Raw genomic sequence first — 12,395 nt, 5'->3', positions numbered from 1 at the left:
TACCATTCCCTGTGCGTCTCTCTCCTGTCCTCACTCAACTTCAGGCCAAAGCTTATCCCTATGAATTCCCCCTTCAAAGCGGGGGAAACAGTTCACAGCGAGTCTCTGTCGTCCCCCTCTCTGCTTTTTGTAACTGATTAGAACTTCTAGCAAGGACGGGGCAAGAGAGAGGGTGCTAAGCTTGGCTGGCGCCAGGAGAAATATTTAGAAGGGTATTTTCAATTCGATCTAAACCAATCATTGTCGAACTTGGCTGCTCCTTAAAACCACTCCGGGAGCTTTAAAAACGAATGTTGACTTTGTTATAAAGCAGAAACTAACACACCATTGTAAAGCAATTATACTCCAATAAAGTTGTAAAAAGAAAACAAACAAACAAAAAACCTAATGTTGCCTGGATGTCAGCCCAGAGGTTCCGATTTAATTGATCTAGGGTGCGGCCTGGGCATCTGGATTTTTTTTTTAACTCCCTAGATTATTCCCCGGTTAAAAACTACTGAGATAAATTTCTCATTCCTCTTCTTACTCTGAAAAAGTTAGATTCTCAGCCCAGGTCGGTGGCCCAGGGGACCTGACGCCCTGACGCCTGTGTCTTTGCAGCCCGCCAGAACCACACGGTCCCAGAAAATTGGCGCGCGCGACGACGATAAACACGCGGCGGCGGGCGGGCGGGCCCGCGTGGGGCCCCGCCCCCGCACGCCTATCGGCGCGCGGTGCGGGCCCTGACGTCACTCTTGTCAGGCCGCGGCACATGGGCGGCCGGATGCGCTAAGCCCGGCTCTGCGGGGCAGCGGAGCGCGGGGGAGCAGCGGCCGCCGGCTCGGGGAGGGGGGTGGGTTGGGACGGCCCGCGGCCTCTGAGCTCGCTCGACGCGGCCGGGCGGTGCGGTGCCTTCCGCCCTCTGCAGCTGTCTGCATATTTTTTCTTTCTTTTTCGCAATTTTGAACATTTAACAAGACGAGGGGTTCGAGGCAAGTGAGAGCATCCTGCACGTCGTGGAGGAGCCCGCGGGCACTTGGCGCGCTCTCTGGGGACTGCACCGGGAACCCGAAAGTTTTTTGTTTTTATATTTTTACGCAGATGTATTTATAAAGACATAAGTAATTTTTTTTTTTTCTTCCCTGTCTGCACCGCCTTGAAAGCGAGAACTTTTGGCAAAGGACGGAGTAGAAAGCTCAGCAACATTTTGGGGGGAGGTTGGGTTTTGTTTTTTTTTTTAAGAAAAAAAAATTTTGAGTGCATCGCGATGGAGAAGATGTCCCGACCGCTCCCACTGAATCCCACCTTTATCCCGCCTCCCTACGGCGTGCTCAGGTCCTTGCTGGAGAACCCGCTGAAGCTCCCCCTTCATCACGAAGACGGTGAGCGCTGCCCTCCTGGCTGCCCCGCTCTGGGAAGGAACAACGCTTCCGGGGGCCCCTCCTGGGCCGGGCACCCCCGCTGGAGCATCCATACCCCTCCGTCCCTGCCCCCGGCACCCCGGCCTTGCTTTGATGAAATCGAGGAGCTCACCTATCGCCCCATCCCTCCTCCTCAAAAAGGAGAGGGACCCCCTCGCCGAGCAACGTTTAAAATAGCGTTGGGGACCCGGCCGGGCCTCCCCGGGTCCCGCTCGGGCGGCGCAGGTGGGAGATAGAACTTGACAGGTCAGTGTTCCCTAGATTGAGGTTCACCCGCACGCAGAGTGAAACCGCCTGCACGCAGGCAGAGCAGCTCGGGCTGGGGAGAGAAACCACAGGGCCGACTTCCACGCGGGTGGGGGCCCGAGTCGGGGGTCTCACTGCGGAGCCTGGGTATTGGGATCGTGCTTATCGTTGCCGTTAGTTGTTAGTGTTTGGAACTCCCGAGGTGAGAGCGGAGACGCCTGTTCTCCCGGGCTGGGTGCTTCAGAAAGGGGGATGGAGGGGTACCGGGGTTGGCTGGGGGAGTGGTCTCTGGGCGGGATGCCAGCGCACGCCCCCAGCGCTGCCACCTTCCCAGTGCACTTTTCCTGGTGGGAGGGGAGACCGGAGCAGGCTCACGTGTAACCGCGCAGGAGCCTCCTCTGGCTTGAGCCTTTTCTTGGTAAGTCCCAGACCTTCCCCCAGGCAACCTTGGTCGGAGCGGGCCAGGAGGGGTCGTGCGAGGAGGCGCCGAACCCAGCTGGTGCCGCCAGGGATTTGTCGTTTGGGTTTCATGCCTTCGATATCACGGTAGCAGATATGAACCGTGCGGTGAACCGTGCGGCTCAGAGTGTAAAGTCTTGAAAGATCATTTGGCTTACAAGTAGCCCGGGATTACTCGCATCTTCCTTCCTAGGGCAGCCTGTTGCATGACAAGAGTTGAGGGGTTTGGTTCGCCGTCTGCAGAACATAGCTTCCCTCTTGACTCCCCTTTAAGGAGGAGCACTTGGGAGGAAGGTGCTGCCTGCAGTCTTTTGCATCTGTGGGTGTTTTAAAGTCAGATTCTTGAGAGATGAGACCGTAGAGGATTAGAATGAATGGCGATGGAGACTGTGTTTCTGTGAGGAAGAAGCTCAGAAGCCAAGTTGCTTAATCCCAGATGCCACCCGCACCTGAGTACTAGACTTGTCCAAATCCAGAGCGCTGGTTAAAGACCTAATGGGGTGAGTGATACTTCCAGGTAGAAAGCAGCTGCACACTTCTATCACAGGTATACAGAGGAACCACCTTTCCTGATACTTGTGCTTTTGACAGGTTGCATACATGTATCATTTTTGAGTTGGATCATACTTCAGTGTTTGGGGAAGAGGAGGAAGAAACACTTCGTATTTAAAACCAAACCAAAACAAAACAAAAAGCTCCTTTTGTAAAATACAACGTACCTCAGTGGCTTTAGAAGCAAGCACATGTGGGCTAGGCAGTTCTCAGCTTTCCTCTCTGCAGTGTGAGGCATTGGTCAAGCTCCTGTCAAGTCTCAGAGCCTCCATTACTTCATTGTGAATGGGGATCGTCGCTATTTGCAAGTTTATTATGATATTTTTTTTGGGGGGGGGAATATATGGAAAGAACCAGGTATGTTAGTAGGTGCTCAGTACACGGTATCAAAGAAGGGTGGAGAGTCCCTGCTTTACCAAAATTAGAATTATGAATGCACTGGCTTTCTAAATATGAATGACCTCATATTGTTACTGTAATCAATTTCCTGGAGGATAAATCATGCCTGGTTATTGGCTGTTTTCTTAAAAATCACAGCAGTTGTATGTAATTGCAGGTGTTATTTTACCACTGTAGATTTAAATTATTGTCTTTTCAAATAATGCACTGAATCCTGTGCTGTCTTGTTTATATCCCAGATCAGTCTCTAGCCCTGTCCCGAGGACTAGTGCTTTCTTTCCAAAGTAAATAGGAAGATGTTGAAAAACAGGCAGAGATCCATGTCCTGCCTGAACTTTTAACTCTAGGTCCACAAGAACCAGCAGCTAGAGAAGAACCCCGGCATTTGTGGGAAGTAGTTTTGTAGCAGAAGCCAGGAGAAGTGATTTAAAAAGCAAGACTTTTTCATTTTCTTTTTTAAACTCCAATTCCCCCCCCCTTTTTTGCAGCATTTAGTAAAGATAAAGACAAGGAAAAGAAGCTGGATGATGAGAGTAATAGCCCGACGGTCCCCCAGTCAGCATTCTTGGGACCCACCTTATGGGACAAAACCCTTCCCTATGACGGAGATACTTTCCAGTTGGAATACATGGACCTGGAGGAGTTTTTGTCGGAAAATGGCATCCCCCCCAGCCCGTCTCAGCATGACCACAGCCCTCACACTCCCGGGCTACAGCCGGCTTCCTCAGCTGCCCCCTCCGTCATGGACCTCAGCAGTCGGACCTCTGCACCCATTCACCCTGGCATCCCATCCCCAAACTGTATGCAGAGCCCCATCAGACCAGGTAAACTCTCAGAAGGTTCTCCCTTCAGGTGGGGAGGAGGAGGAAGGAGGGAGAGGGTGGGGGTGATATAAACGTCTTAAGGATCAGGGGTGCTTTAGCACACTTGAAAAGTGGAGTCTTGTATTTCATTGTAGTGGTTGTCTCACTTCAATGAGCATATCACCTGGAGAGTCAGCTAAAGGCAGATTCTATGGAATCTACCCCTAGAAAGTCTGATTTTTCAGGTCTGGATGAGGCCCAGGAATATGCGTTTTTAACCGGCTCCCTGGGGGATTCTAATGCAGCTGATCCAAGGACTGCAGTTTAAGAAATACCAAGCTGCAGTTAATGACTCGGATAATTTAGGCATCCATCTCATCTTCTGTCTCTTTTCCTCATTCCCCAAATACACAGATGATAGGACCTTGCTGAATGATTTGGGTAGACTGTCTGTAAGGCTGTGGTTTACCTATATGCCTTGTTCTCTGGCCCAAAGGAAAAAAATGTGAGTCAGGGGTGTGGGGCAGATAGCTTTTCCATCCATTTCATCTTGTGTTGTTGTCGATTGAGAAACTAAATCTAAAAGCAGCTCTCATATTAAGCGTGGCTTAGCCTTCTTCAGCATCAGATCCCGTCTCTCTCTTTTCCCTATTCCTATAAACCAAATTGTTCTTATATTTTTTTTTTTCATTTTCATCTGTTCACCACACGTAATCCACTTTTATCAAAACCCGCAAGGCCACAAGGCTGGCTTTAAATGGTGTTGAAATATTACACAAAAACGTTACCTGAAATGACCAGTACTTCAAAACCCACCTCCAAATGCTCAGATACAAACACAAGTTGAGGGAGCTCTGTCTTCGTGCCTTTAGCACCCTGTCGTACAAAATGAACAGGAAGAAAGGCCATTTCACGAGCGCAGGTAACCAGGAACAAAGATGCAGCCAGATAAATTGTCAGGAAGGTCGCTGAGCCAAGGGCCTTAGCTGCGGGGAGGACACAAAGCAGGACAATGGGAGACTTGTGCTAGAGATCGTTCCTGAAGTCTGTGTCCTCAACTCGTGTAGAATTTCTGTGACACACAGAGCGAGATTAAAATGAAAGGAAACAGTGCAGAGGAGGAAGAGAACGCCCCTGCCTTGAAATGCTAGTGTTGGAGTTGAAGCTCTCCCATCCAATCTCTCTGTGCTGCCCATTCTCCAAAACCCACTTTGAATTATAACTTCAAGGCTACTGGCTGGAATGGCTTTAAGTCTTAGCCTCTGGCCACCTCAGAAGGCCACGGAAGCTTAGGGAAACACTCCTTTATGTGACCCTGAGCCCCTGTTCCTTAGGACACACAGGCCGTTTTCCCAGGAACAGACAACAAAATAAATAAGCATTCAGAGTGACAAAACACCCAGGAGGAAGGGCACAGAGCCCCACTGAGAAGGCGCAGTTACGCCTCAGTCATCTTCTCTGCAGGATGAGACTGACCACTTCGTAGCCATGTGACCTCACAAAGTGATACAGTCTTTCCGGGCCTCGGTTTCCCTTTGTGTAGGAGCGTATAATTTCTATTTGATTGGACTATTGTGAAGATTAGAGACAGTACGTATAAAGGGTCAAATGACGAGCACTAGTTATTTTTTAACGAGAGCAGTTACGATCATTATTCTGTGTCAACTTTCATCATTTATTCCAATTTCTGTCTTCTGAAATACCTTCATGAAGTAATTAGGTACAGTATATAACCCTTTATTCTGGAGAGAAATGTCAGGAGATTTTGACCGATAGTTTTTAGCTTGGGGTATTCTAAGCCTAACACATATACTCAGTTGACAAGTATTTCTCAGTTTTCTCTCACGTACAGGATACGTGCCATGTTAGAAGCTCTGTATTTTTTCCCAAGAGGCATGCAGATATTGGGACCCCACCCTTAGGTTTCTACTGAAAAATCAAGAATTGGGGTTTTGGAGTTTGAAGCTTCCTTAAAAGTCATTTGTCAGGGCTCACAGAATCAGTATTAATTAATGACTTTCAGAAACTTCTGATGCCCGAATCAGGTTTGCAATCCATAACAAAGGACTGCTGAGTTTCAGTGGCTGTCATTTTGTTAGGTTATGGAGTTAAAGGCACTAGGATCAAACGGGGCACTGGCATCTAGAAATAAGCTCTTCATTTAAACGTCTTTTTTCATAATGGAAACACACTTCAAAATAATACCCTTCAATTCATTTAAACTCAGTGATAGTCCTGACAAAAAAGGAAAAGAAGTTAGAACTCTTCTTAAAATACCAAATGCAGGTAAAATAACACTGCGTTTCTTACAGCACTGAACATTATAAAGGTGATAATGCAAAGTAAAATTCTAGGGAACGTGGAATTGTTGGATGGTATATCACAAGCAAACCTGAAAAAGGAGGAAGTTCTTGATGATTCTCTGTAATCACAGTGGTGACCAGAATAGAAATACCAAGTTAATCTTGAGGAAAATAAGTCCTCAGAAGGGAAGAGCACAGATGTAGCTGTGAACATTCTGGGAATTGTAGAATTTCAGTCTAGAGCAAGATTTCTCAGCTTTGGCACTGTTGACGTTTCAGGTAAGTCTTTGTTGGAAGGACTGTCCTGTGCATTTGTAGGATGTTTAAGGGCATCCCTGGCCTCTATCCTCCAGAAGGCAGTAAAACTACCCCCTCCCACAACCTGTGACAAGTAAAAATGTCTCCAGTTACTGCCAAATGTCCCCTGAGGGCAAAATCACCCCCGTTGAGAACTACTGATCTCGACTTTCGATTTGAGTGACACAATCTGGGCTTAATTCAGGGTCCTGTCACACACATGGATGCTTTTTACCTCCTGTAATGCTTTATGGCAAAACTTTTGAGAAGGTCAGGAGACCTTAAGTTGCCAAGAAGAAATATAATGTTAATAAGAGTATACTTATACACTTCTAGTTGATAAAACTGAGACATCAGACTAATCAGGAGATAATTGCAAAGCAATTTTATTAAACACTTGTTTTCCGCTCTCTGCTCAGCACGCTGCATCTTCTGAGTTACACTCAGTAACATTGTGCCCTTAGTGCTGCCTGTGTGGTTGAAGGGAAATGAAGCTGAGAGGTGACAAATCATGCATTTCTAGGTTTACCCCAAGCGTGTCTTGGAATGACAAGGTGAGCGTTCTTGTGAATTCTCTTACTGTTTACCCTGACTGCCCTCCAACCCCTTTCCTGTTTTATATACTCATCCTTATTCCTCTGTCTAGCTATCTGATCAAAGAGTGAATTAAATATCTGAATACAATTTTCCTTGAAGAAATAACCCAGGGATCCATTGAAACCTCCTGTGGCTATGGGGTTATTGCTAAGCTTTCTGGGGTGACATCTTAATGAAGGAAGAGTGGTGGTTCCTGGATGCTATAGCCACCTGCACGGGCTTCTCAGTCACCTGAGATGCAGCTTCCTGGACTTTCCCAGGCCAGCAGAGATGGCAGGAAATCATCCTGACCACTTCGATGTTTGCATGTCAGATGCTGTCAGAGGTGGTACCCGGGAGTGCTTTCCTGGAGGTATGTGCTGCGTACTGGAAAAATAAGAATCGGTTGGCCCTGAGAATTGAGCAATTGCTTTAAGGACAGCAGTCCCTTTAGGGAAGTCATCTATAGCAGACAAAGGCAGAGTTATTTTTAAATCACATGCTTGTAAAGCCAGATTTGAAATTGTTTCCTCTGGTGGTTTTTCTTTGAATAGCTTGGGGGTGTCCTACCACTTTAGACCCGTATTCAGCTGAGAATTACGAAGCCTCTGTTTCCAGTTCTGAGCACAGAGCCTAGGTTGTGATGAAGGCTGGTTATGGAGTGAAGTGAAAACCCTTACATGTGGTGGTGAGTGGGAAGAGGAGGGCATGAATGGGTGGCCCAAGGAGAGTGAGGAGGTAGGGGAGACCCCATGGTACCTTTGCAGGATGGAATCCGTGTCCTGGAATCCGTGTCCTGGAATTGCTGACCTTGCCTTGTAATGAGCTTTTCACTTGGAAGGAAGATGCTGGCTCTGGGATCTGAACCATGGTGGAGGGGAGTTCTGTGCTGTTCTGGGATTCTGAGAGTCCTGCTTAGGCAACAGGCTTCTTTTGGTTCTTCCAGCATCATGAGATGAAGCTTCAGTTTCTCCCTCCCCTTCAGGGCATGCAGTTCATATATTTTCCCTTCCAGCACGTTGATAAATCTGCAGATTGGGAGCACCCTGATTGAGTTGAGGTGCACTGCACCCCAAGTATATCTTGAAAGTGCCTTTCATTCATCAGGCTCAAGGAGATCACGAGGGGAGAGAGACAGCTTTGTTCTGGAAGCAGGCAGACTTTTTTCTGTTTCTCGTAAGGGTTTGTCATCTCCACCACACCTTGTAGAGGACAGGCCTGCCCTGTTCTCTTGGCTTTGTCGTGTGAGACATTCCCAGGGCAGTGGATCCTAGCCCTCTGGCAAGAGGTATTCCCAGACAGGTATGGACAGCAAGGGTGACTGGGTGCTTAAGAGTATCAGCTCTGGGCCCAGGGACCTGGGTTCACATCCTGGATTTGTAAACAGAGGTCGATTCCTTGACTTCTTTAAGCCTTGGTTTTCTCATCAGTAGAATAGAGACTGTAAAGAGTCCCCCTTTTGTGGGGTTTTAGCAGGGTGTGTGGCACATGCATACTCAGAGCCTGGAGCTAGAATGATGTCGTGGCTTGCAAGTAGGGAAAGGCATGGCTTATTCCGAAACCCGTTCTCCATTTAGGGATTTGTTTCATCCAGTGCCCTTCCCTCTGCAAAAATAGGACGTGCGTTTTGTTGTTGTTGTTGTTGTTGTTGTTGTTGTTTTCCCCCAGCATGCCCAGGCCCTATTCCATAGAGCCTGCCTGACTTTTCTCCTCTGTTCTGGGTTGAGACGAGCCACTTCCCTGATGTTACCGCAGCAGCTGCGCTTCTGGGTTAGCAACTCCTGTTCCTCCGGTGTGGAAACGGCCGCTCACTGGCTGCCCAGCCCCCAGGTCTCGTGCGAGCCCCGGGCACCCTGGCTGCCTGCCTGCGTGACCGTGTGCTCCAGGCACGTGGCTGTGCCCTGTGGAGCTCGCCCAGCTCTGGGTGGCGTGCTGGCTGCCTGCCTCCTTCCCGCCCCCACTCTCGCTTCTCTTCCCAGGCGAACTACAGCGAGTGCCAGCGAGGAATTGTAATCCTGACCCTGGCATGAGAAAGCTGAGCTCTGGAGGGCCGTGCCCGTGCCAGGGAAACCTGCTGTGCCCCACATCCTAGCCAGACCCCAAATGCGGCCTCTCTCCTGCCCGTCTGCCCAGAGGCGCTGTGTTCTCTGCGCTGCTACAGGAGGTGGGATTCCTGCAGGCCAGCGCCTGCCAGGGGCCTTGCCAGAGTCTTTGCAGTTCGGCGCCGTGTCTACCAGACTAGAAAAATAGAAACATCAGGACAGACCTCGGCAGAGGAGAAGGAAGGGGGTGGGGGGTAGGGGTGGGGGTGCCAAGAAAGGAGCTGTGATAACGTCCTGGCGTAGAGAGCCAGAGGGTGAGAGACAGCGGTGACTTATTAGGTTTCTCAGAAACCTCCCTTCCAACCGGCACTAATCACTTTCACCCAGGAATCATTTTTTATGCCTCAGCAGTGGAAATGGAGGAGAGAGGGAAGGTAGTAGGGGAAGTAATGAGATTGCAAAAAACATTGGAAAAGAACACATGAGAGAGGGACGGGGAGGTCCAGGGCCTGTATTTGATTCTGTAAGGGAATGATTGAGAGTATTGGTCTCATCTCATGTCTTCCTTGATTATAATATTTGGTGTCCCCCCAGCAAATGTCTTAATCTGAAACCACTAAGCCATTGTTTTGGAATAAACTGAAATGTGCTGCAGACCTAGATGCCGGCTGGCTCACCATTCAAGTGTCCATCAGAGTGACCTGTGTTTAAAAAGACACAGATCTATCCAGGCAGTATAGCAGTGCTTTAGGGCATACGACCCGATTAAACAAACACACCTTGTGTAAATCCCGTCCCTGCCACGCCTGCTCACGGATCTCAGGCAGGTCCTTCAAATGATCTGAGCTTCGGATTCCCCACCTGGCACTTCGGAGTAATCCCTGGACCTGCCTCCTGCCTCCTAGGATTGCTGAAGTTTATATGGAGAAGACTTGGCACAGTGGCGGGCACACAGCAACGCCCAATATCAGCTGCTCCGAGTGGCTTTCTCGTTACCATCTGATCTCATGTCTCATAGGAGGACGTCACACTGGACTCCTAGGCAGTCTCCACACTTTTCCCTTCCCAGCCAGTTAAGGCCTCTGGCGTTGGAATTCCTCCTCTGCTTGTCTGCCGAGTCTCGCTCGCCCCTCTCTTCGCCTCTGAGTTTTAAGTAGCCTTGGGTAGCTAACTGTAACCTTTATTCAGTCCTCCTTGTTCATGAGATTAAAAAAAATCAAGCAAGCAAAATGCAGTTCAAAGAAGTTCTCGAGTGGAGGATTTCTCCAGGACATATATGGCTAGTAAATCAGTCAATCAATTGTTGTTACTATTGTGAATTTTTACTAGTAGGCTGTAATTATACTTGAAGGAACTACAGTGACCTCAGGGATAAAGGAACCGTAAAGGCGTGTTAGGGTGCTGGGAGAGGAGAGGGGTCTAGTTCATCTTCCTGCTTACAAGTAAGACTTTACGTAAGCATTCCAGAATAATAATTCCTCCTCCCCTCAGTGGTCCTTTAATGGATAAATCTTTCTCTTTCCACACATTTATTTTCTCATGTGCAAAGTAGCATTTTGGTTGGGTTGATGTGAGCTTTCTAATGTGCATGAAGGGCCAGCATGGTACCCACCCTAGTTGGCCAACCCTTACCCCAGATCCATACCGTTACTTTCCTGCAGTCAATGGTATGAAGACGAGAAAGCCGCAGAGGAAGCTGGCGGGGTGGGGAGCCATGTGGACGGTCCCCAGCGATAGCATCAGCTTTGGCTTTGTGCTGCCCCCTAGGGAAGACAGACAAGGGTGTGATTTGGCTGCTGGTCTCAAGGAGATGGCAGTTCAGTAGGGAAGACAGAACTTGTAGGTAAAAAGATGAGTGACAGGACAAGCTCGCGTGTTCTCAGTGCCAAGAGATGTGTACATAGAAGCCTCCAATATCTACTGAAAAGAGGAGGGTGAAAGAGTAAGCAAGAAAGTGAGTAAAACGTTTGAAAATTAATAAGGGAGCAGTGCAGACGGTGAGGGCTGCCAGGCCTCACAGGAAGCAGTCAGTGCCTGGGGCAAGAGGGCCTGGGGCGAAGCTTCTTGCAGGAGTTGGACCTTCTGTTGGGCCTCCGAGTGGAGGAGCCAGGATGGTGAATGGCAGAACGTGGAGGCAGGGATGCCCACGGGTGTTTAGGGAACAAGGTGTGGATCCAGTTTGGCTGGTGCAGAAAATTCATATGAAGGGGGCAGGAGTGTGAGTCTGGAGAGGCAGGTGCCAGCCAGGCTGGCAGCTTCATGCATGCCAGGCTACCGAGCTTGAACTTGATCCAGGAGGCAGTGGGGAGCCATTGAAGGTTTTTGAGCAGGGAAGTGGCATGTGGACGTTTCCCCTTGGGTTCAAGGTTGGATTTGAAACATTTTTAGATACTTCACAATGGTTTCCTCTGGTGAACCGGGACTTCCTTATTTTTGTTATTTTGAAAATAAATACTCTCCCTTGAACATAAAACAGCTTTTCAAAACACAATGTTCTAATGATCTAGAGAAAGTAATTCAAAAACACAGGGTTTAAGTTTCACTTATGAAGCCCATAATTTTGGCAATTAGGGGAAACACTCTTTGGCAAGAAAATAGTTTGAGGGATTTGAATGATTCAGAATTTAAAAGTCCAAAAGCAGGCCTGATCTCATAGGGGTAGAAAAATAGATTTTAATAAGCCCAATCCATTAATATTCATGACTTTACAATGCCTCTGTTATAAAGCTTACTGGGTTTGCAAACAAGTATGTTAAACCTATTTCTATGAGTGTAGGTTTTTGTTTTCCTTTGCTTGTGTGTATATGTGTATGTGAGAGAGAGAAAGAAGGAAGGATTCAGTGATACAAATAGTACTTGATTATAAGGATTACCTGCAGCAGTAATATCAGGCTGAAAACACTTAGGCAAGTGTTTGGCCAGCTTAGTAAGTTTACTCCTGAGAGACAAAGGAGTCCTTATTACAGTTTTGTATTCTTGAGTCCTGACCTTGTATTTGTGGCTCCTTTCTTCCCTGAAGCCGGAATTAGTTGCACATCATGCAGAGATCTGGTGGCTGGGTTTGGGGGGTGCTGCTGGAGGAAAGGGACTTTGTGGGAGCAGACAGGCTCTGGGAGAGCAGTGGGAGCTGCCGAATGGCACCTGCACGAAGTAACTCACACAGGTACCCCTGAAGTGTTCTCTGAGATCAAGCCAAGATGACAGAAGTGAGGAGGAGTTGCCCTAACCCAAACCAGTTCCCTGAAGTAAAAGAAAAAAAACCAAAACAGTCAATGTGTGCAATTTCACCTCCAGCTATGTACAATAGACAATTACAGG

General features: G+C 48.2%; 1 protein-coding gene across 2 annotated transcripts in view; it reads left to right on the top strand.

The window, feature by feature from the left end:
* Positions 1-1,246: 1,246 nt before the first annotated feature.
* The window catches only part of HLF (HLF transcription factor, PAR bZIP family member), a gene marked incomplete at both ends in the record, with an annotated part of 50,034 nt that continues 38,885 nt past the window's right edge, over positions 1,247-12,395 (top strand). For both annotated transcript variants that reach the window (XM_079726109.1, XM_079726108.1), the window contains 2 exons: positions 1,247-1,361; positions 3,545-3,880. In XM_079726109.1, coding sequence (XP_079582235.1) covers positions 1,247-1,361; positions 3,545-3,880 — 451 coding nt within the window. The remainder of the gene's footprint in view (positions 1,362-3,544; positions 3,881-12,395) is intronic.

The sequence above is a fragment of the Hyperoodon ampullatus genome (genome assembly GCF_949752795.1).
Source record: "Hyperoodon ampullatus genome assembly, chromosome: 19".
Taxonomy (NCBI): domain Eukaryota; kingdom Metazoa; phylum Chordata; class Mammalia; order Artiodactyla; family Ziphiidae; genus Hyperoodon; species Hyperoodon ampullatus.
This window is presented reverse-complemented; position numbering and strand designations above follow the sequence as displayed.